General features: G+C 42.2%; 1 protein-coding gene across 5 annotated transcripts in view; it reads right to left on the bottom strand.

Annotated features, from left to right (window-relative positions):
* Positions 1–25,526, bottom strand: part of LOC126162517 (zinc finger protein ubi-d4) — a 255,780-nt gene that overhangs the window by 212,616 nt on the left and 17,638 nt on the right. For all 5 annotated transcript variants that reach the window (XM_049919081.1, XM_049919082.1, XM_049919084.1 and 2 more), the window contains exon 2: positions 19,718–19,827. In XM_049919081.1, coding sequence (XP_049775038.1) covers positions 19,718–19,827 — 110 coding nt within the window. The remainder of the gene's footprint in view (positions 1–19,717; positions 19,828–25,526) is intronic.

Raw genomic sequence — 25,526 nt, 5'->3', positions numbered from 1 at the left:
GAAAGCAAGCCAAATGGTATGTGTGTTTCATTAAGACAACTGATGTTATTTTATTTCAATAAAATGAAACACACTTGGTGACAAAAACACGCATTTCCTTGGAGTCACAAGACAGATTTGAAATACCTTCAGTCATTTCAGAAATAACTTCAGAAAAAAATAGGGCTCTTGAGGTGTATAAGAGGGGAAGAATTGCGTAAACTAACGCTGTAGGTGACTGCCATTAAATGTTGGTTCTACTATGTTACTTATTATCGGTTATTACCCAGTGTGTTATTCCTGTTATTTTAAAGGTATTGCGCAATTCTTCTTTCGAGAAACGTATGAGTACGCGAAGTACAAACTGCCAGCAACCGAAAATTTTCTCCTTCTTGTCGTATATACTTTCTAACATATAAACTACTTTTGGATTACTAGAACAAATAAAATGTCTATAAAATGATACACTCCTGTACTTGCAGTGAAAGAGTCGCAATTCCTGAAATACATCACCCATGGCCTCTGGCTTGCAGAGGAGCACTCTAGTCCTGGAACCATGGATCAACCACAAAAATCCACTGTATTACACCACACACAGATCTGGCCTGAAGGCAGATTGTTGAGACTAGATCTAATGGGCAGGGCCTGCACATTAGTGGGAACAGAAGGGCTTCAGATCGGCAGGCCCGATGCGTTACAGATACCTGCAGAAACGGCCTGTGGTTTTGGCCCATCGCGGAAATCCGCTCATATGGCCAGCTATTCATCCATGTAACAGATAACTTGTTCAAACACTACGAGAATCAATAATAATGAGGAAAGGTAGCGAGTCAGCGTAAAGATGATTGCTGAGCCACATACAGGAACACAGAAAAGACAATCATCCTCTCACAACAACATTATCAGCCATAACTTTTGTCAGAAAATGAGAGCACACACACATTCACACAATCACTCAGACATAACTCACGCACACATCACCACTGTATAAGGCCACTGCGTCTACAGTCTCTGAGAATCAGATCCAAACAAACCACTACTCATGTCTCTCTTCAGCAGCTGCTAGGCTAGCGACAAGAAGTGATGGCAGCACTGACTGCAAGCTGAAGGGAGTATTAGGAACAGGAGAAGCAGTAGTAATGAGGGAGTATAGAAGTAGTGCACATACTCAGCTGCACCTAGCCAGTGACGACACCACAGTAAACAAACCATTTCATGTACTGAGAGAAAAACGAGATTTTTCCAGTGTTTTTTCAAGTTTCCATGATATTTCCCTAATTTCCCTGATGTGTTTGAAATTTCCTGATATTCCCCGATTTCCCTGATTTCCAGAACCTGTGGCAACCCTGCTGACATCGCTGTGGCTGGAAAAAGATACTGCACGAACGGGATCAACAACAGCTGAAGAGAGTCATTCAATGTGGTAGACGGCAACCCTTCCACAAACTGCTGCAGATTTCAATGCTGGGCCATGAACAAGTGTATCATTCAGCGAAACATCATCAATATGGGTTTTCGGAGCTGAGGGCACACTCGTGTACCCTTGATGACTAGGCTTGCCTGGGCCCGTCAGCACCAAAATTGGACTGTTGATGGCTGGAAACATGTTGCATGGTCAGACGAGTCTTGTTTCAAATCTACATCTACATGATTACTCTGCAATTCACATTTAAGTACTTCGCAGAGGGTTCATCGAACCACAATCATACTATCTCCCTACCATTCCACTCCCGAACAGCGCGCGGGAAAAACGAACACCTAAACCTTTCTGTTGGAGCCCTGATTTCTCTTATTTTATTTTGATGATCATTCCTACCTATGTAGGTTGGGCTCAACAAAATATTTTCGCATTCGGAAGAGAAAGTTGGTGACTGAAATTTCGTAAATAGATCTCGCCGTGACGAAAAACGTCTTTGCTTTAATGACTTCCACCCCAACTCGCGTATCATATCTGCCACTCTCTCTCCCCTATTATGTGATAATACAAAATGAGCTGCCCTTTTTTTCACCCTTTCGATGTCCTCTGTCAATCTCACCTGGTAAGGATCCCACACGGAGCAACAATATTCTAACAGAGGACGAACGAGTGTAGTGTAAGTTGTCTCTTTAGTGGACTTGTTGCATCTTCTAAGTTTCCTGCCAATGAAACGCAACCTTTGGCTCGCCTTCCCCACAATATTATCTATGTGGTCTTTCCAACTGAAGTTGTTTGTAATTTTTACACCCAGGTACTTAGTTGAATTGACAGCCTTGAGAATTGTACTATTTATCGAGTAATCGAATTCCAACGGATTTCTTTTGGAACTCATGTGGATCACCTCACACTTTTCGTTATTTAGTGTCAACTGCCACCTGCCACACCATACAGCAATCTTTTCTAAATTGCTTTGCAACTGATACTGGTCTTCGGATGACCTTACTAGACGGTAAATTACAGCATCATCTGTGAACAACCTAAGAGAACTGCTCAGATTGTCACACAGGTCATTTATATAGATCAGGAACAGCAGAGGTCCCAGGATGCTTCCCTGGGGAACACCTGATATCACTTCAGTTTTACTCGATGGTTTGCCGTCTATTACTACGAACTGCGACCTTTCTGACAGGAAATCACAAATCCAGTCGCACAACTGAGACGATACCCCATAGGCCCACAGCTTGATTAAAAGTCGCTTGTGAGGAATGGTGTCAAAAGCTTTCCGGAAATCTAGAAATAAGGAATCAACTTGAGATCCCTTGTCAATAGCGGCCATTACTCTGTGCGAATAAAGAGATAACTGCGTTGCACAAGAACAATGTTTTCTGAAACCATGCTGATTACATATCAATAGATCGTTCCCTTCGAGGTGATTCATAATGTCTGAATACAGTATATGCTCCAAAACCCTACTGCAAAACAACGTCAATGATAAAGGTCTGTAGTTCGATGGATTACTCCTACTACCCTTCTTAAATACTGGTGCGACCTGCGCAATTTTCCAGTCTGTAGGTACAGATCTATCGGTGAGCGAGCAGTTGTATATGATTGCTAAGTAGGGAGCTATTGTATCAGCGTAATCTGAAAGGAACCTAATCGGTATACAATCTGGACCTGAGGACTTGCCCGTATGAAGCGATTTGAGTTGCTTCGCAACCCCTAAGGTATCTACTTCTAAGAAACTCATGCTAGCAGCTGTTCGTGTTTCAAATTCTGGAATATTCCATTTGTCTTCCCTGGTGAAGGAATTCTGGAAAACTGCGTTCAATAACTCCACTTTAGCGGCACAGTCGTCGGTAACAGTACCATCGGCACTGTGCAGCAAAGGTATTGACTGCATCTTGCCACTTGTGTACTTTACATACGACCAGAATTTCTTCGGATTTTCTACCAAATTTCGAGACAATGTTTCGTTGTGGAACCTATTAAAGGCCTCTCACATTGAAGTCGCCGCCAAATTTCGCGCATCTGTAAATTTTAGCCAATCTTCGGGATTTCGCGTTCTTCTGAACTTCGCATGCTTTTTCCGTTGCCTCTGCAACAGCGTTCGGACCTGTTTTGTGTGCAATGGGGGATCAGTTCCATCTCTTACCAATTTATGAGGTATGAATCTCAATTGCTGTTGCTACTATAGCTTTGAATTTGAGCCACATCTCATCTACATTTGCATAGTCAGTTCGGAAGGAATGGAGATTGTCTCTTAGGAAGGCTTCTAGTGACACTTTATCCACTTTTTTAAATAAAATTATTTTGCGTTTGTTTATGGTGGATTTGGAAGAAATGGTATTGAGCCTAGCTACAACGACCTAGTGATCACTAATCCCTGTATCAGTCATTATGCTCTCTATTAGCTCTGGATTGTTTGTGGCTAAGAGGTGAAGTGTGTTTTCGTAACCATTTACAATTCGCGTGGATTCGTGGACTAACTGCTCGAAATAATTTTCGGAGAAAGCATTTAGGACAATCTCAGAAGATGTTTTCTGCCTACCACCGGTTTTGAACAAGTATTTTTGCCAACATATCGAGGGAAGGTTGAAGTCCCCAACAACTATAATCATATGAGTGGGGTATTTATTTGTTACGAGACTCAAATTTTCTCTCAACTGTTCAATTGTGTCAAGCAGACAGACATTTATGGGTATGGAGACAACCTCATGAATCCACGGAACCTGAATGTCCACAGGGACTATCAAGCTAGGTGGAGACGGTGTAATGGAGTGGGGCGTGTGCAGTTGGAATGATATGGGACCCTTGATACACGTAGATACGACTCTTGACAGGTGACACACATTTAAGCATCCTGTCTGATCACCTGCATCCATTCATCTCCATTGCATATTCCGATGGACTTGGGCAATTCCAGCAGGACAATGCGACACCCCCCAAGTCCAGAATTGCTACAGAGTGACTCCAGGAACACTCTTCTGAGTTTAAGCACTTCTGCTGGCCACCAAATCCCCAGATATGAACATTATTGAGCATATCTGGGATGCCTTGCGACATGATGTTCAGAAGATATCTCTACCCCCTTGTACTCTTATGGATTTATGGACAGCCCTGCATGATTCATGGTGTCAATTCCCTTCAGCACTACTTCAAACATTCCGTGCCGCATCGTGCTGCGGCTCTTCTGCAAGCTCGCAGGACCCTACACGATATTAGGCAGGTGTACCAGTTTCTTTGGCTTTTCAGTATCGTTATATGGACTTTATTCTCCAAGTTCTTGCATGTGGCTACCATTGGTTTGTCATTTCTTCAAGCCCCCTGTATTGCATCAAAATACTGTATTTCACTGACTTCTGGTGGTTTTTATACAGCACCATAACTTTTCAACTCTTATATTAAAAAATCACACATCCAGTTCTCATCAGAGTTAACTGCAACACTTGAGGAAAAGTTGAAATTCTAAAAGATTAGCAGAAAAACTAAAAAGTCGTTCACAAAAAGGAACGCATCAATTATGGGGGGAAAAAGACAATAAGACTTGAATTATCTTCAGGTATATCACTCACCTAGGAAGATAAGTCTACTGAAACTGACTTGAAATCTAAAATAATGCTACATTAGGAAGAAGCATGTACTGGAGGAGAATGCTCCATTCCTACTGTTGTGAAATCAGGTCGTGTTGCCAAGTGGAGTTGTCATCTTTTTCAACATCCGTGGGAAGAGAGACTTGAATTCACAACAAATGTGCTTGTATTCATCCATTCACAAGATTTTTCTGCTCTATATGTAACAGCTATATTGTGATACATATGCTCATTCCTTGGTTTCTAAACACAGACTGAAGTACTTTAGGAGATGCATGAAGGTCGATCTTGGGTGTTGGACTTATATTTTGCAACACAGAAAAGCATATTCTGTCATCAGTGTTGACTGTAAGAAATAAATACAGTATTTTCCAAACCCCACTTTGGGAGGGGATGTTGAAGTATCTCTCCCCCTCATGGAACTAACACACACACACACACACACACACACACACACACACACACACACACACGTCACTGCAGTTAATGCACGTCTTGTGCAGTTTCTGAAAGATATCATCTCAAGTCGTCATGGATTATTGGTTGGCTGGTTGGTTTAAGGAGGGGGTGGGGGGTGGGGGGGGGGGGTGGGGGGGGAGCGACCAAAACGGCGAGGTCATCGGTCCTTGTCCCCAGTAGAACAATTACCCAAGGCAAAGAAGAAAACAAAGAAGATGTGAAAGGAAAAACCAGGACAACAAACACTACAATGGACAAAACAGGACCAGAAAACCACAGAGAAACTCTAGTAACAGGGAGAAGAGATTAAAAACAAGAAAGCAGATTACCATGGCTGGCTGCCCATCAGAATAAAAAAGGAGAAGCCAGCCATTCTTCAACACATTAAAACCTCCACCCTAAAAGCCCTAGGGTGGAGGACACAGAGGGACAAAGGACATGTGCTAAAACTCGGATCAAATGATAAAACCCGGCCTCACAAGTAAAATGTAATACTAAAGCTACTGTTGAGGCATTGTTGCACAACACCGAAGGTAGGGTGCTGGGAAAGTTAAAAGTCCGCCTCAGAGTGGCTTAAAGTGGGCAGTCCAGCAAGAGGGGGATAACTGTCATTTGGGAGCCACAACGACACTGAGGTGGGTCCTCGCGATGGAGGAGGTAACCATGTGTGAGCCACGTGCCACGTATGGCCAATGCAGAGCCAACAAAAGGACAACTGATTCCTTGCGAGAAGCCCGTACGGAAGACTTCAACACATTCGCAGTTTCCTTAATGACACGCAGTTTGCTGTGCATACTGTTATACCACTCAGTCTCTCAAGGCCAAAAAACCTTGCGGCGTAAGACAGAGTGCAGGTCAGTTTCAGAGATGCCCATTTCCAGGAGTAGTTTCTGCGTAGCTCGTTTGGCCAGCCTGTCAGCAAGGTCGTTGCCTTGGATTCCGATGTGTCCTGGGGTCCACACAAACACCACTGAATGACTGGACCGTTCCAGGGCAGAGATGTACTCCTGGATGTTCGCTACCAAAGGATGGCATGGGTAGCACTGGTAGATAGCTTGTAAGCTGCCCAGGGAATCACAACAGAGAAGAAACGACTCACCAGAAGAGGAACAGATGTACTGAAATGCACGAGATATGGCCACAAACTCTGCAGTGAATACACTGCTGCCGGCAGGCAAGGAATGCTGTTCAATATGGCTTCTATGGACATAGGCGAAGCCAACATGACCATCATCCATCGATCCATCGGTGTAAACAACTTCAGAGCCCTGGAGCACATCAAGAATCAAGAGGAAGTGACAGCGGAGAGCGGCGGGGTTAATGGAGTCCTTAGGGCCAGGCAAAAGCTCCAGACGAAGCTTCAGCCGAGGTGTACACCATGGAGGGTACGTGAATGGACCTCAAGTAGAGGTGGTAAAGGGAAAGACTCCAGTTCGGAGAGAAGGGATCGCGTGTGAACCGCAATTGTGAGTCCTGAGTTGGGCCGCAGATGCGGCAGATGAACTGCCACAGGTGGGAAAAGGAGACGGTAATTAGGATGCTCAAGAGAACTACAAATGTGTGCAACTTAATTGGCGAGCTGTTGTGCACATCGAATCTGCAATGGAGGGACTCCAGCCTCCACCAGGACACTGGTCACCTAACTCATTTTAAACCTCCTGTCACCAGGCAAATACCACAGTGGTGCACTGGGTCGAGTTAACGCAACGCTGAGGGTGCCGCCAAACCGTAAACCAGACTCCCATGGTCAAGGCAGGATTCAACAAGAGCTCTGTAAAGCCAACAGCGTAGAGCAATCTGCACACCACTTGCCGTTTCTCAGGCAGCGGAGAGCACTGAGGTGCTGCCAGCACTCCCACTTAAGCTGACGAAGGTGAAGTAGCCAAGTCAATTGGGCATCATAAACCAGTCCTAAGAATCAATATGTCTTCACTAGTGAGGGGATTGTCATTAAGGTAAAGTTCAGGTTCCAGATGAACAGTACAACGCTGACAGAAGTGCATGACATACGACTTCACGGCTGAAAACTGGAAGCCGTGGGCTAGAGCCTATGACTGCATCTTACGAATGCTCCCTGTAGGCACTGCTCAGCAACTCCAGTACTGAAGTAGCAATACGAAATGCAAAAGTCATCTGCATGCAGAGAAGGGGAGACCGACGGCCCTACAGCTGTTACTAAGCCGTTAATGGCCACTAAAAATAGAGACACACTCAACAGGGAGCACTGCGGAACGTCATTCTCCTGAATACAGGGGGAACTATGGGAGGCACCAACTTGGACATGGAAAGTACAGAGCGACAGGAAGTTTTGGATAAAAATCGGGAGCGGGCCCTGGAGACCCCACTCATACAATGTGACAAGGATATGATGTCACCAGGTCATGTCGTATGCTTTACGCAAGTCAAAAAAGATGGCAACCAGGTGTTGGCATCTGGAAAATGCTGTTCGGCTGACAGACTCGAGGGACACAAGATTATCAGTGGTAGAACAACCCTGGCGGAAGCCACCCTGACATGGAGCTAGTAGGCCACATGACTCCAGAAACCAACCCACCCACCGACACACCATACGTTCCAGCAGCTTAAAGAGAACATCAGTGAGGCTGATGGGCTGATAGCTATGCACATCAAGTGCGGATTATAGCACTGGAATGATGGTACTCTCCTGCCATTGCGATGGAAAGATGCCATCACACCAGATCTGGTTGAAGTTGATGAGGAGATATCACTTTTAGTCAGACGAGAGATGTTTAATCATCTGACTGTGGATCTGATCCAGCCCAGGAGCTGTGTTGGAGCAATGTGCAAGGGTGCTGAGGAACTCCCACTCTGTAAATGGGGCATTATAGGGCTCACTGTGGCGTGTAGTGAACAAGAGGACTTTCCTTTCCATCTGCCGTTTGAGAAGGCAAAAGGCTGAGGGTTAGTTCTCCAATGCAGAGTCTCGAGCGTAGTGCTCAGCAATTGTGTTTGCGTCGGTAGACAGCACGCCATTGATGTTAACGCCAGGGACACCTGTTGGGGTCTGGTACCCAAAAAGACATCTGATGTTTGTCCAGACTTGGGAAGGTGACGTATTGCACCCAATGGTCGACATATATCTTTCCCAACACTCCTGTTTCCGTCGTTTTATAAGCAGCCTAACACGGGCATGGAGCCGCTTAAAGGCTACTAGGTGGTCTAGGGAAGGGTGCCCCTTATGTCACTGTAGAGCTCGCCAACGCTCCTTAATTGCCTCAGCAACTGTACCCTAAAAAATGAGGGATTACGTTTTCCGCCGCAGAAATTATCGTTGTAGTGACCTGCTCAATCACAACATTGGTGGCACCTCATGGGGGAGATTCAACGGTGACAGCAGAGGTGAAGGCTTCCCAGTCTGCCTTGTTTAAAGTCCATCTGGGCAGGCATCTGTGGGCATGACGCTGAGGGAGTGACAGGAAGATGGGGAAGTGGCCACTACCACACAGGTAGTGCCGAGCAGTGTGTCAGCAGTGCACGAGTAGCAGCAAGTGGCTTATTTAGCATTCATATAAGTGTAGCAGTAAAGTTGAAAATTTGTTTGAGTGTTCTTAGCACACTTGTTTAGTTAAATCCGTCAAATTATTGTGTAGTTTCATAATTAGCATAATTAGCAAGAGCAGATTTGCATTTTAATATCTGTGACGTGTAAAGTTTCTTTCAAATAGTCTTTGTATGTTACTGACAGTACAGTTAGCCTTCTGCCGCCAAGCAGTGTGTCAGCAGTGCGCAAGTAGCAGCATTACTGCATTTACTAGGCAGTCTTGTATTTAAATAACAGTTTAAATTTTGTGTCGAATTGTTTGGCGCTCTCTGTAGACTAGTTCAGATGTTCTTTGCACAACAGTATTTAGCATGGATAGGAACTGTGACTGCTGTATTCGGATGCGGGCTGAGTTGACATCCTTTCACTCCCAGCTTCAGGCAGTGTTGTCTTCGGTCACACAGCTTGAGGCTGTTGCCAATGGGCATCACTGTGGGGGTCCGGACGGGGGTTTGTCGGGGACGGTCAGCTTGTTCCAAGCATCCCCCGATCAGACTACGGCTGTGGCTGTCCGGGATACTGCCCACATTGAGGCTGACCCCTCACCCGTGGTACAGTGGGAGGTCGTCTTGAGGTGTGGCAGGGGGTGAAAAACATTCCAGAGGGCTGAACGGAAGGCCTCTCCAGTTTGTCTGATGAACAGGTTTCAGGCTATGTCTCCGGCTGATATTGATCTTCGGCCGGACATAGCTGCTTGTCCTGTTCCAGAGGTTGCCCCTCAGTCTGCAAGATCCGGGTGGTCGCAGAGGGTGGGATTACTGGTAGTTGGGAGCTCCAACGTCAGGTGCGTAATGGGGCCCCTTAGGGATATGGCTGCAAGGGAGTGGAAGAAAACCAATGTACACTTCATGTGCATACCGGGGCGAGTCATTCCAGATGTGTAAAGGGTCCTTCCGGATGCCAAGAAGGGTACAGGGTGCACCCATCTACAGGTGGTCACTCATGTCGGCACCAATGATGTGTGTCACTATGGATAGGAGAAAATCCTCTCCGGCTTCCGGCAGGCTATCTGATTTGGTGAACACTGCCAGTCTCGCTAGTGGGATGAAAGCAAAGCTCACCATCTGTAGCATCGTCAACAGGACCGACTGCAGACCTTTGGTACAGAGCCGAGTGGAGGGTCTGAATCAGAGGCTGAGATGATTCTGCGACCGTGTGGGCTGCAGAGTCCTCGACTTGCGCCATAGGGTGGTGGGGTTTTGGGTTCCGCTGGATAGGTCAGGAATGCACTACACACAGCAAGGTGGCTACACGGGTAGCAGCGGTTGTGTGGCATGGACTGGACGGTTTTTTAGATTAGATGGCCTCAGACAAGTACAGAAAGGGCAACAGCCTCAAAGGGTACGGGGCAAAGTCAGGACATGCGGGCACTAAGCAGCAATCGGTATTGTAATTGTTAAAGTACTGGAACTTCACGCGCTGACAGAAAGCACCGAAGTTGAAATCGTTATAGGTACAGAAAGCTGGCTGAAGCCAGAGATAAATTCTGCCAAAATTTTTGCAAAGGCACAGACTGTGTTTAGAAAGGATAGATTGCATGCAACCGGTGGTGGTGTGTTTGTCGCTATTAGTAGTAGTTTATCCTGTAGTGAAATAGAAGTGGATAGTTCCTGTGAATTATTATGGGTGGAGGTTATACTCAACAACCGAGCTAAGTTAATAATTGGCTCCTTTTACCAACCTCCCGACTCAGCAGCATTAGTGGCAGAATAACTGAGAGAAAATCTGGAATACATTTCACATAAATTTCCTCAGCATGTTATAGTCTTAGGTGGAGATTTCAATTTACCAGATGTAGACTGGGACACTCAGCTGTTTGGGACGGGTGGTAGGGACAGAGCATCGAGTGACATTATACTGAGTGCACTATCCGAAAATTACCTAGAGCAATTAAACAGAGAACCGACTCGTGGAGATAACATCTTGGACCTACTGATAATAAACACACCCAAACTTTTCGACTCTGTAAGAGAAGAACAAGGAATCAGTGATCACAAGGCCATTGCAGCAATCCTGAATATGGAAGTAAATAGGAATATAAAAAAAGGGAGGAAGGTTTATCTGTTTAGCAAGAGAAATAGGAGGCAGATTTCAGACTACCTAAAAGATCAAAACGAAAATTTCTGTTCCGACACTGACAATGTTGAGTGTTCATGGAAAAAGTTCAAGGAAATCGTAAAATGCGTTTTAGACAGGTACGTGCCGAGTAAAACTGTGAGGAACGGGAAAAACCCACCGTGGTTCAACAGCAAAGTCAGGAAACTACTGCGAAAGCAAAGAGAGCTTCACTGCAAATTTAAATGCAGACAAAACCTCTCAGACAAACAGAAGCTAAATGACGTCAAAGTTAGCGTAAGCAGGGCTATGTGTGAAGCATTCAGTGAATTCGAAAGTAAAATTCTATGTACCGACTTGACAGAAAAGCCTAGGAAGTTCTCGTCTTAGATTAAATCAGTAAGTGGATCGAAACAGCATATCCAGACACACTGGGATGATAATGGTATTGAAACAGAGGATGATACGCGTAAAGCTGAAATACTAAACACCTTTTTCCAAAGTTGTTTCACAGAGGAAGACCGCACTGCAGTTCCTTCTCTAAATCCTCGCATGAACGAAAAAATGGCTGACATCGAAATAAGTGTCCAAGGAATAGAAAAGAAACTGAAATCACTCAACAGAGGAAAGTCCACTGGACCTGACGGGATACCAATTCGATTCTACACAGAGTACGCGAAAGAACTTGCCCCCCCCCCCCACCCCCCCCCCCCCTTCTAACAGCCTTGTACCGCAAGTCTCTAGAAGAACGGAAGGTTCCAAATGATTGGAAAAGAGCACAGGTGGTTCCAGTTTCCAAGAAGGGTCTTCGAGCAGATGCGCAAAACTATAGGCCTATATCTCTGACATCGATCTGTTGTAGAATTTTAGAACATGTTTTTTGCTCGCGTACCAAGTTATTTCTGGAAACCCAGAATCTACTCTGTAGGAATCAACATGGATTCTGGAAACAGCGATCATGTGAGACCCAACTCACTTTATTTGTTCATGAGACCCAGAAAATATTAGATACAGGCTCCCAGGGTAGATGCCATTTTCCTAGACTTTCAGAAGGCGTTCGATACAGTTCCGCACTGTCGCTTGATAAACAAAGTAAGAGCCTACAGAATATCAGACCAGCTGTGTGGCTGGATTGAAGAGTTTTTAGCAAACAGAACACAGCATGTTGTTATCAACGGAGAGACGTCTACAGACGTTAAAGTAACCTCTGGCGTGCCACAGGGGAGTGTTATGGGACCATTGCTTTTCACAATATATATAAATGACCTAGTAGATAGTGTCGGAAGTTCCATGCGGCTTTTCGTGGATGATGCTGTAGTATACAGAGAACTTGCAGCATTAGAAAATTGCAGCCAAATGCAGGAAGATCTGGAGCGGATAGGCACTTGGTGCAGGGGGTGGCAACTGACCCTTATAATAGACAAATGTAATGTATCGCGAATACATAGAAATATTATATGATTATATGATAGCAGAACAAACACTGGTAGCAGTTACTTCTGTAAAATATCTGGGAGTACACGTACGGAACAATTTGAAGTGGAATGATCATATAAAATTAATTGTTGGTAAGGTGGGTGCCAGGATGAGATTCATTGGGAGAGTCCTTAGAAAATGTAGTCCATCAACAAAGGAGGTGGCTTACAAAACACTCGTTTGACCTATGCTTGAGTATTGCTTAACAGTGTGGGATCCGAACCCGGTCGAGTTGACAGAGGAGATAGAGAAGATCCAAAGAAGAGCAGCGCATTTCGTCACAGGGTTATTTGGTAATCTTGATAGCATTACGGAGATGTTTAGAAAACTCAAGTGGCAGACTCTGCAAGAGAGGCACTCTGTATCGTGGTGTAACTTGCTGTCCAGGTTTCGAGAGGGTGTGTTTCTGGATGAGGTATCGAATATATTGCTTACCCCTACTTATACCTCCCGAGGAGACCACGAATGTAAAATAAGAGAGATTCGAGCGCACATGGAGGCTTTCCGGCAGTCGTTCTTCCCGCGAACCATACGCGACTGGAAGAGGAAAGGGAGGTAATGATAGTGGCACGTGAAGTGCCCTCCATCACACACCGTTAAGTTGCTTGCGGAGTATAAATGTACATGTAGATGTGCTCTCCAGTGAATAGATGGGAGAAGTCCTGGGCTGCAAATTGATAAATCAATAGCCAAGTAACTACCATGAGCCACACTGAAATGTGTGGCCGCCCCAGTTTTTAAGAGGCTCAGGTCGAGTTGGGACAGTTCATTTTCGACATCTCTGGCACGGTCGGTAAGCAAGGTACTACCCCACAAGTGGTTATGGGCATTAAAATCAAACAAAAGTAGGAAAAGTTTTATCACCTCCCTAATCAGATTACACTTACTAATATTGAGAGATTCTGCAAATCCTCATTGATTTGTTCAAAACTTTCATGTGATACTACTTTCTTGTAGACTACAGCATCAGGGTTACTGCACCATCTGGAGGTGCATACCCTGACATCCACACTTCAAGAGGAGTTTGAAGGGGCACTGGTTCACTACATACTGAGTTCAGGACATAAACACAAACTCAACCTGGCACACTATTACATTCGCTACAGTTCTTGTAATATCCCCTGTAGCCGTGAACAGCAGGGGTACACATTGCCGGGAACCAGGTTTCCTGCAGGGAAATGCAGAAAGCAGGTGTAAAGCTTAACAGTTGCCGTTGCTCAGCCAGGTGGTGCAAAAAACTGCCGCAATTCCACTGGAGGGTGATGCGATCGTGAGATTGGGAAAGCATGAAACAATGAGGCAGTCTATGCCTCAGGGTCACCTGCTGCCACCGACTTATTTCCTGAACAGGCTATATCCATAGTGTCTGAGGGTCTGGCAAGATCAAGGTCCTTAGCGGACGCCAGAATCTTCACCTCATCCTCAGGTGCAGAGCTTGTAGGCAGCGGTGGTGTGGGTGCCACCGCAATTCCCTTGGTCTTGGGGGTCTTCTTTCTTGCTGATCCTTGGGTTTTTCTGGCTGGCAAGGCTTCACTGATTCAGTTTCCGGGACTGAGGATGATCGTGAAGCCCTACAACAAGCTGCTTTTGGGCGCTTCAGCCACTGGCAGGTGTCAGCTTTCCCACTAGCAGAAACCTGAGAAGGAAAGGCTCCCTTGCTAGCGAGAGGAGCAGAAGAAGACTTATGCTTCTCCAGCTGAGATGTGGGGACTGGTGTCCCGAATGGTTCTACATCTACATATACACTCCACTAGCCACCAAGTGGTGTGTGGCCGAGGGCACAATTCACACCAAAGTTGTATTTCTCCCCCTCTGTTCCACTCACAGATCTCGCAAGTGAAAAATGACTGTCTGAACACCTCAGTAGGAGCTCTATTTCCCTTATCTTTAAATGGTGATCATTGAGCGATTTGAAAGTTGGTGGTAATAATATATGCTCTACATCCTCAGTGATGATCAGATTTTGGGATTTAGTGAGCAGCTCCTTCCGTTTAACACTCGTCTATCTGCAAGTGTGTTCCACTTGAAACTTTCTATGATATTTGTAACGCTCTCATAATCTAGAGTTCGCTTTGCCCATTACTTGTGTAATCTGATCATTCCATTTGAGATCATTTCAAATAATCACACCCAGATACTTGACGGATGTTACCAATTCCAAAGGCTGGGCATTTATTTTGTACTCGTACATTAAAGGGGATTTTTGTCTTGTTATACACAGTAGGTTACACTTACTAATATTGAGAGATCTGTCAGTCATTACACCACGCATTTATTTTCTGCAAATCCTCATCAATTTGTTCATAACTTTCATGTGATACTACTTTCTTGTAGACTACAGCATCATCGGCAAACAGTCTAATGCAGCTGTCAATACCATCAACCAGATCGTTTACGTAAATCGTAAAAAGCAGCAGACCTATTACGCTGCCTGGGGCACACTTGAAGTTACGCTTGTTTCTGTTGAAGTCACCCATTCAGGACGACATACTGCTCTCTGTCTGTCAGAAAACTTTCCATCCAACCGCATACATAATCGTGCACCTTTTGGAGCAAGCGACAGTGCGGAACTGAATTGAATGCCTTTCAAAAGTCAAGAAATATGGTATCGACCTGGCATCTAGAGCCTATTGTATATCGTGCACATAGTGGGCCAGCTCTGTCTCGCATGTCTAAAACCGTGCTGGTTTCTCAGAGTCTATAAAGGTCATAAAGTCTGAACACAAAATATGTCCCATGATTCTACAACAAATCCATGACGGTGAAATTGGCTGGTAATTATGTACATCACATTTTCTATCCTTTTGATAGATTGCTATGACCTGGACCTTCTTCCAGTCCTGTGGAACTTTCCGCTGTTCCAATGATCACTGACAGGTGATGGATAAGAATGGTGCTATATTTGTAGCATAGTCAATATATAATCTTACGGGGATACCGTCTGAGTCAGATGCCTTCCTGACGTCTAGGGATCTTAACTGTTTTACAATCCCAGATACACTAAACACTATGTCAGCCATTCTTGCGTTTGTTCAATAATTGAAAGAGGGAATGGTGCTGCAGTTGGGTTTAGTTGGGTTTAGAATTTTGGCCTACTGTTTATCATCATCCATTACATTACCCGTACTGTCAGCAAGAGAAGGTATTGAATTATTTGTAGTGTTCATAGATTTTACATACGACCAAAATTTTTTCGGATTATTTTTAGAATCTGCAGATAAAATATTGCTTTCAAATTCGTTAAAAGAATCTCTCATTGACCTTTTGACAGCTGCTTTCATTTCGCATAATTTCTGTTTGTCAGCGGGGCAGTGACTATGTTTAAAACAACTGTGCAAAATTCTCTGCTTTCTCAGCAACTTCCTAATATGTTTGTTGTACCACGGGGGGACAGGTGTAGTCTTTCGGCTATGAAAGCCAACTGGAATTCGCGGAACTGATTGGGCTACAACTGTTCTCGTAGCAGCGGCATAAGAAGAGGTCATAACCACAGGATATAGGCGCTCAAATTTCCTCTTGACCTCAGTGTAGGTCAGTCGGTCCAGGGTCTTGTATTCCATGATTTTCCTTTCTTGCTGTAAAATCCTGCAATCTGGTGAGCAAGGGGAATGATGCTCTCCGCAGTTGACACAGATGGGAGATAGGGCACATGGAGTACCGGGATGGGATGGACGTCCACAATCTCAACATGTGATTGTGGGAAGCACAGTGGGAAGACATATGTCTGAAATTCCAACACTTAAAGCACCGCATTGGGGGAGGGATATATGGCTTGATATCACAGCAGTAGACCATCACCTTGACCTTCTCGAGTAATGTGTCACCCTCGAAGGCCAAGATGAAGGCACCGGTGACAACCTGATTATCCCTCGGACCCCGATGGATGTGCTGGACGAAATGAACTCCTAGCCGCTCTAAGTTGGCGCGCAGCTAGTCATCAGACTGTGAAAGGAGGTCACTGTGGGATATAATACCCTGGACCATATTTAAGCTCTTATGACACGTGATGGTAACGGAAACATCCCCCAGCTTGGCACAAGCGAGTAATGCCCATGACTGGGCAGAGGATGCCGTTTTTATCAAGACTGACCCTGACCGCATTTTAGACAAGCCCTCCATCTCCCCAAACTTGTCTTCTAAAAACTGAGGCTTCATTGAAACAATGGAGTCCCCATCAGCTCTCATACATATGAGGTACCAGGGTGAATAAGATTCGCTGCCCTCCTTATCCTGGCATTCCCCCCATGGTGTGGCCAAGGAGGGGAACAATTTAGGATCATATTTCCTTGCATTGCACTGAGACTTGGAACACTTAGAGACTGCTGGCCTTTGATCACCAGCAAGTTATGACGTGGCATGCTTCATCGCGTATCATCTGCCCTGATGCCACCCACCCACCCCGACCAGGGGCCCTCCCCACAGGTGCCATCCAGCCGCAGCAAAGGCCACCTGGAAGGATGGCCATTGCCAGGAGTCCCGATGCCCCAGGGTGACGGGCATCTACACCTTGGCATACATGGGGAGTTAACGGTGCAGGCATCAGCAGAGTGATCCCTGTGTAGTCAGGGGGCTACAACGAACAGGGTACATGGTGGCCTCTCCACAACAGACTGGCTACCGTGCTGGTTATGAGGTACAAAGAATTCAATGGTCACTGTCAGCGCAGAAAACGACACTGTATAGTGGGCGGAGGATATCACACCCAGGAAGATGTCCTCACTCAAGAGATGGAGAATGAGCCGGACTACAATGTCACAACGAGAAAGTGGATCTCAATACGCGATGCATCATGTAAGGCGCCCTTCCCCAATTGGCTCGCTCTTTGGGAAAATTTTGAAAAATAGAGGTCAAACCCTACAGGGGACCATCACATAAAGGCCAAAAGGTGTGACTCTCCTTTTAGTCACCTCTTACGACAGGCAGGAATACCTCAGACCTATTCTAACCCCCGGGTCTGCAAGGGGAATGGATTATTGGAAAAGAAATTAATTTAGGATAGCTCCAAATTTTCACATTGCTCCATAATTGTTCCGAGTTATATGCACAGAGAAAACTCTCCATTTTTATGCCACTTTGTTTCTTCAATTGAGTTGTGATTGATCATGAAGTTCTTTTTGCTGCTAAATGGAATGGAATAAACTTCCTAATTTTTAACTTCTTAAAATGTCACTGTGCTTATGGATACCTTACATTTGGCTTGTTATCCATAAGCTGAACCTGCCAATGCCAAAAATAAAATCGCTGAGTTTTTAAAGTTTCTCACCATGTATCACTCATTTATAATTTTCTACAATTTCCAGCTAAATCAACTTGTTAAACGTACATTACATTTTTCCAAAATATCTTCATGGAATTATGAGGTGCTGTGGGAACAATGTTAACTAACAGAACATCAAACTGATGTCAGATATTGTGCATTGAATTCAGTTGTAGCAAAAATAAGTAAATAAATAAATAAAAAATAATCAAAAAGTGACTTTAACCATTCCTAGACTTCATCCCATACAATTTGTTATCTTCAGCAACTGCCGTTCAAGGATTCAAGTTTTCACAGGTCACTAATAAGGGACTCACTTCACACATGTGCTCATTATCCCACAAGTTGTCATCTTTCAAAGTATTTGCTCAATGTGTTACTTCTTGAAGTGCTACATATGTCTTAGTGCCCAAAGTTCAATCTGTCTGAAAAACTGTAGACTGCTGGATCATGGATAAGTGTGTAAATTTTTAACTGCACCCACTGTGTAATATGTGTAAAATACAATGCAGTATGGCGCCATGGATGGAAATAAATTAGCACATCTCACAAACAACACTGAAGGACATGGTGGATAGTTTGAGTATAAACAATTATTAAAGTTCTCAACAATAATTAAAAATTATATACAGGCAGTCACTTTATGAACCCAAGAAACCAAAAAGGCCATCATAATGTATCTATGTCAATAATACCCTTCCAATCATTCTGGACTGAAATTCCATTTCACAGAGCACGAAGACATTAAAATGTGGACAATTTACTTAACTGCACCTTCAAATCAGTTTCAAGTTAACCACCTAAGAGATATAGTAGCGCTGCATGATATTATTGCTTGCCATCTAGGTGCCAGAGTGGTGTGCTAGTCAGAAGATGGGTGTGTGACATGTACTGCTCAGAGAGAGAGAGGTGTCACCTGCGTGCTGTCCGCCCCCGGTAGCTGAGTGGTCAGCGTGACAGGATGTCAATCCTAAGGGCCCAGGTTCGATTCCTGGCTGGGTCGGAGATTTTCTCCGCTCAGGGACTGGGTGTTCTGTTGTCCTAATCATCGTCATTTCATCCCCATCGACGCGCAAATCGCCGAAGCGGCGTCAAATCGAAAGAGTTGCACCCGGCGAACTGTCTACCCAACGGGAGGCCCTAGTCGCACGACATTATTATTATTATTATTATTATTATTATACCTGTGTGCTCTGTGTCTGTTTCGCACAGCACTTCCAGCTGTTCTTTCCCCTGACACCTGACAATGCTGGCTATGTTCCATGTGTGGGCAGTTGCTTCTGCTTCTAACTCTTTCAAAAAATATATACCTCAAAAAACTATAGCTTCAGCTTGTGAATGCAAAACTTGATGTGTTTGCTTCAGGTCCCCCAGTATGAACTTAGCATTAGTACACCTATAATAAAGTGAAAATCAATGCCAAATGTTTTAAACACTCGCTGAAGCGCAGGCTATGGGTACGGCCACCACTGGCCAGTACCCCATGCAGCACAGTGTTCATCGCTATTAGCCACAGCTCTACTTCCTGTGTTCTTATATGCATGTAATTCCAACATGTAGTCCTCTCATTTCAAATGGCATCAATGTACTGGACATCTGCATCTGATGAATTATTAAGTACACTATCTCATTTTTTTAACAGGCACTGGATAGAAGTTTGGAATATAAACCAAAGTACAGTTATTGAGAAACACAATCTATCTATCTCCCCCCTTGCATAAATACTAGTCATCACCAAGACTTAGTTTGCCTGTCAAGTATTACATTGCCAAAACACACACACACACACACACACACACACACACACACACACACACACACCACCTCAACTATATTAGTGATGACGCATATCCCACTTGCTCAGGACTGGTATCTGGTGTATTAATATTGCAATATTATAAGTGGTGATCAGTTAGAATTACCTGTTTGAGAATCAAGAAACGGCATTCGCAGTCTTCTTTCAATACACAAGCGTGTATTATAAGTCGCCGAATTCTCAATTGTTTCTCTGTAAGTGGCATCATTGAAGAAGCTGCAAGAAAGATATAAGGTGAAAATTCACTAATAATTAAAGCATCAGTTTCGTAACAAAGTAGCTAACATGAATTTGGGAAACAGAAACTCAGACACAAAATAATAATCCCTTTAGCAGCTAAGTACTACTTTCCAAAGACAAACAACTTTTCTCTAAGAATCAGTATAGATTCAGAAAACACCACTAATGAGAAACAAAGTTTGTGTTCTTCATATGTGACATCTTCCAAATATAGTAACTGAACAGGTATATTCTGCATTCTTAGATTTCTGAAAGATAATGAATTTGTTGACTGCTATTGAAGATATTATCAGCTGCATGTTCTAAAACACACATAATTCAAGCAATTTACTCATAGAACCTAGTACATTTATAATGGGCAATCAATGTTCAACAGAATTGATGTTAACAGAGGACGTGTGACAAGCAAATCATAGTATGTCCACCAGTGTTGTAAATATAGATACATGATTCATTAAGAAAGTTCTGCAGGATTCATTAAGAAAGTTCTGCAGCACAATCAGAGTACCTGCCGACAGTACTGTTGTCTATGAGAAAGTACTGTCTTATAATTGTAATGAAAATCATCACGACTTGGACTATATTTGCCCTTGGTGCAACTGAATAACAAGTCTCTTTTAATGCATATAAATGCACACATTGTCATATGTTGGTGCTTTATTAAACACCTTTTATTCAAATGCTTTCAATTATACAGCACCCTTTTTATATTTCTTATTTTATTATCAAAAGTGTATATAAAATGAACAAGAGAGAGTATTAATTAAAATACATATATTTTGCAAACAAAGGCTTCTCAAAAATCAGGATTTCAGTTTTCTCTAGAAATGTGCAATCTATTTGTGAAGAAAATCATAGATGTCATGAAAAAAGGCATAGCACTGAAGATCTGCAGCAAGTTTACTCTATAAACAAATATTCTTTTCAGAATGGTGTTTAAGTTTAGTAACACACTGTGAGGAAAAGTGAAATGAGTATCGATGAATTTGTTCAGGTAGAAAGTAATTAATGGCCTGCTCTCTGTTTAAAGCATTTCACATGGGACTTTCAATACATAACATCCCTTTTCCATTCTCTACAGCCATTAATATATATAGGAAAACAAACTTTTACATATTTCAAATTTGACATTCATCTGCATGTATGTGAAGTTTTGAACAATTTTAACACATGGCAGAGCTATAATGAACCATCAAGATGACAGCCACACAAGACACGAATTACAAACAAGGTGCTGTAATTGAAATGGGTGTGAAAAAAGAAATCTTGATGAAAATCCATAAAATTTTGAGTGCAGTCTACGGTAATAAGGTAATTGATAGGAATACTGTTGTGCATTGGGTAAAGAGAGGTAAAGTGTCAGGAAGTGCAGAAACTGAACTCTTTGATTGGTCACCCACAGCCCAGACCTGGCACCTTCAGATTTCCATATGTTTGCATCTCTTAAGGAATCTCAACACAAGACACACTTTGAAGATAAGAACATAATTCATGAAGTGAAAACATGGCTACAATTGCAGGAAAGAATTTTACTAACAGGGAATACCTGCTAACAACATAACACTGGTATAAGTCTGTAAAACATGATGGAGACACTATACAATAATGGTAAATGTAAAAAAAAAATGCTGGCTAATATTACACCCAAATTCTGACTCTTAAAAAAAATATGTTCTGGTACAAGAACTGTGGGGGATTATGTATTGAACAACTGTCATAAATTTAAAAATAATTTTTGGTGTAGTCTTCAGTATGAAGATTGGTTTGATGCAGCTCTCCAGAATGGTGCAATTATTTTCCTATAAACATCCTACATCAACCTAAATCTTACTCCACCTAGGCAAACTGTACCCTGACCCTCCAACAACCCCCCCCCCCTTTCCAAATTACCAATTCACTGATGTTCAGGATGTGTCCAATCAACCTATTTCCATGTTTAGTTAAGTTGTGCCACATAGCTCTCCTCCCCCAATTTGATTAGTTATTAAATCTATCAATCTAATCAACAAAATTCTTCTATAACACCACAATGGTCAGCACAGGATAACCTCAAAGAGGATCACGAGTCTGTCACCCCTAAAGCTAATACACATATTTGTGTCACTGATAGGTTTCAAAACTATCTGTTTTATGTGATGTTCCAATAATGTTATTGAACAGTTCTGCAATAATTTTGGTTTCGCGTCATTTTTTTCAATCAGTATGGGGTGGCTGCTACCACTCCCATGTAGTATGGTATGAGTGAAAAGTATGTAAAAACGAAATGAGGTTTTCTCATAAGTTTTCAATGGATCCCACTGAGAAACCTGGAGGTCGGAAAAAGTATACAGCAGCCGCTTTTAGCTTACACTCTATACTTAGTCCTGAGTAAACCATTTTGTATGAAAACTCAATTTCTAGTTAATTTCATATTACACAATCATTTGGATGATAAATCTAAATGTAGTGGAACAAGTAATTTTACATTCACATTGCCAATTACTTTGTAAATATGGTCACATGCTGACCATTATTATTATTATTATTATTATTATTATTATTAGATATGGGCGTCAAACGAGTGCATCACAGCAATGGACTAATTATGGGAAGTCAGTGAAACAGCTGCAAATCAAGTGTGGAAGTGGCCAACACTGGCCAAAATGTTTCCTCTAGAATGTTCAAGAACGTTGAGTAATTCCAAGAAAACAGAGAAATTTCAATGAAAATATATTTATTGAGATACAGTTTCCAAAACAGGGGCAAAATAAAGCTAAAAGTATATATTTTAACATGCGATTATCATTTTACAAAACTTTCATTGTAGAACACGTAAATTTTCCCATCCATTATTGCCTTTTCTCTGGTGAACAAAAACAATGGAACAGTGTATTATTGCAAACTTGTCTGTAGTCCAATGGGGAATTATTGAGAGCACAAGACTTAAAAAGGAAGTCAGAAGGAAGTAGATTTGTGCATTAGAAGTTAATTTGATGCAAATATTGTTTCAAAATTAATTATTTTGATTTCAGTATAAACTGTACCCGTAACTCAAAAACATCATTAAGTTTTCTTTACAAAAAGTACATTTATGGAGCTGTACAAGGGAACACTGTGAAAGTATGTTAGTTTACATGTAGCTGTTACACTCTTGGTAAAATTAAAGTATGTTAAGAATGAGATTTGTGTGTCACAGGTAGGACATTACACACTGCATTCTCTGCAATGTCTCAAGCTATGTTAGACAACAGGTTAAGAGAAATATTGTTTTAGAATGAAGGTACATGTTTTGGGCACTTATTCTGCCAAACAGCATAATAAAAGATATTTTAACTAAATTTCAGATTACAATACATAGCAACAATGGCATCAAAGGTATCCAAAATTTTAGAGAAAAGTTGACATATCAGCTGCATTTATAAAATGAAGAAAGTGTGATAAGAAAAGAAGGCAAATGATAAGAAATACAATGACTGACAACACAGCACTTCAGAATTAAAGAAACAGAGTGAAAGAGAACAAAAACACTGTTACAGAATGAAGAAGAAAGAACAGTCCTGTAACTCACTAGTTCAACCTTATTTGAAGCTGCTGCTGCTTCTTCCACAACAGAAATACCACTGTATGGAAATAAAGTTTGTATAAAGAACTTCTTTCACAAGTCCAAAATTTTTTCTCAAGAGATGACATCTCAAGATGTCTTACAGAAAAGAGATTGTTTGGTTGTTAGAGACATAATTACCAAAGAAAAGTGAATTGTGCAGAAAAGAATAATGTTGACAATAGTTATGGAACATATGACCTTTTTAAATCTGACTTTCTGCATCTTACAGCTGTGGCGAACAAAAGTCAATTTTATATTCTTTGACCCACTCGTTTAACCAACATCTAAAATGCCACATAATGTTTGTATCTGGAAGTAACATTCCAATATGGAGTTTTTGTAAAATGTTTAAGTGATGGATTTCCAAATTTTCTAAATACTGCCAAAACACTGGTTCCTAAATTAGTTTGTACTACAGATTATGAAAAGTGTATGACACAAAACTGTGTTAATTGTAAGTTAGAAGCCAGTGATCGCAGTCTTATATGTGACAGTGACATGTATGAAGAAGTATGTTGACGTAATGGGAAGGAGGCAAGAAAGGGCTGAAGATGTTACTGAAACTGGTTGTGTAAAAGATGTACTCTAGGAAATTGCACACCAGTTACCAGTGTTCACTTATTTCATTTTGTGAAGCAAACACAATCATACCACTTCCAGACATCAAAGTCATTCATAATGCCAAATGCTGTAGTTCTGCAAATTTATTTTTCAGAAAGTTATACACTTACTATGCAGGACAAAATTCAGAGTGCACATTGGTCACGTGGTCAAGTTATCATATTTGCAGCAGTGGCATGTTTGGTTGGAGACTGGCTCTGAGTCTATGATAACAGTCATGAATCAAATCATGGCAAGCACTAGGTTTGGACATTCTTATTAGAACTCATAAAAATGTTGAAAATGAAGTTTCCACAAATTAATGAGCAACACAATAAATTCACACTTACAAATATGACACTTTTAGGCAACATGTTGGAGATTAGGTCTGTCGACTGGAGTTTTTTGTCACAGCACAAGGCATGGGTGCTGTTGGTGGCATGGGTAAAGAAATCACTTTGGAACAGGGTGAAATCCAACAGTTTCAATGTACAAATTGCAGAGAACTTTGCTGAATATGCCAAACACTGCATGAAGTCAACTAGAGTGATTTAAGTTCTCAAGGAAAGAACTGCGGAAAATGTTAAGATCCTGGAACAGAGATTGGCTGAAGTCTGTCCTATTCCCAAGTTGCAGTTGTTACATTATTTTTCTTGTGTCAAAGAAGGTCTGCTTAAAGTTGGGGCAATGGCAAAATCAGAGTTGTAGTCTGTTGTTACATTGCCAGGATTAAAACAACAAGAAAACAATCAGTGTTGAAGATTTTGTTGAATCTGTTCTTCCAGTGACAAGGACAAAATCTTTTGTCACACGTGGCACAAGTTAAATATGTAAATAATAAAAGTGTAACATTACTTTACAAGGAAAAAAGTGGCACATTTTGGGTTTGGCCTGCAGTGTAGGATGAGTCTATTGAAGAAAGGTCTGTAGTGAAGAGAAAGTTGTGTATTGCAACACTGATGAACAGGAGACAGTTCTCATTTGACTAGAATTTTTTTAAAAATCTGTTTGAATTTATTGTCTTTGTTCTTTTTTTCATGTTGTAGTTTAGCTTAAATAGTATGTATTTAGTTGCATAATGTACTACAATATAATATTCAGTGCAAATCATACATCAGACAATTTGTCCTACCTGTAACTACACAACAGATCATATATAGCATCCTACAATGGCGCAACTTAGTAATTCTTTTCTCGTAGCTACACGTTTCTTTAATAGAAGAATTTAAATTTTATTGAATGTGGTTTGACCGAACTGTGGCCACTAACAGTCCAGAATTATTGTTCTGATGTCAAAATTATTCAGTTCCATGTCAATTTCTTGTCCCACCCGTAACAGGCGTTTTATTTACTGTACTGCAGACAATTCAATACGTGTATCTGAACACTGTATTTGTTACAATAAAAAGGAGTAATCTTGTTGCTTAAAACAGTAACTTGACTTCAAATAACTTACAATTCCTAAATGTAAAACACAAAAATTTCTAGTACA

This window comes from Schistocerca cancellata, chromosome 2, assembly GCF_023864275.1.
Source record: "Schistocerca cancellata isolate TAMUIC-IGC-003103 chromosome 2, iqSchCanc2.1, whole genome shotgun sequence".
Lineage (NCBI taxonomy): Eukaryota > Metazoa > Arthropoda > Insecta > Orthoptera > Acrididae > Schistocerca > Schistocerca cancellata.
Note: the sequence above shows the minus strand (reverse complement) of the source record. Positions and strands in the feature narration are given on the sequence as shown.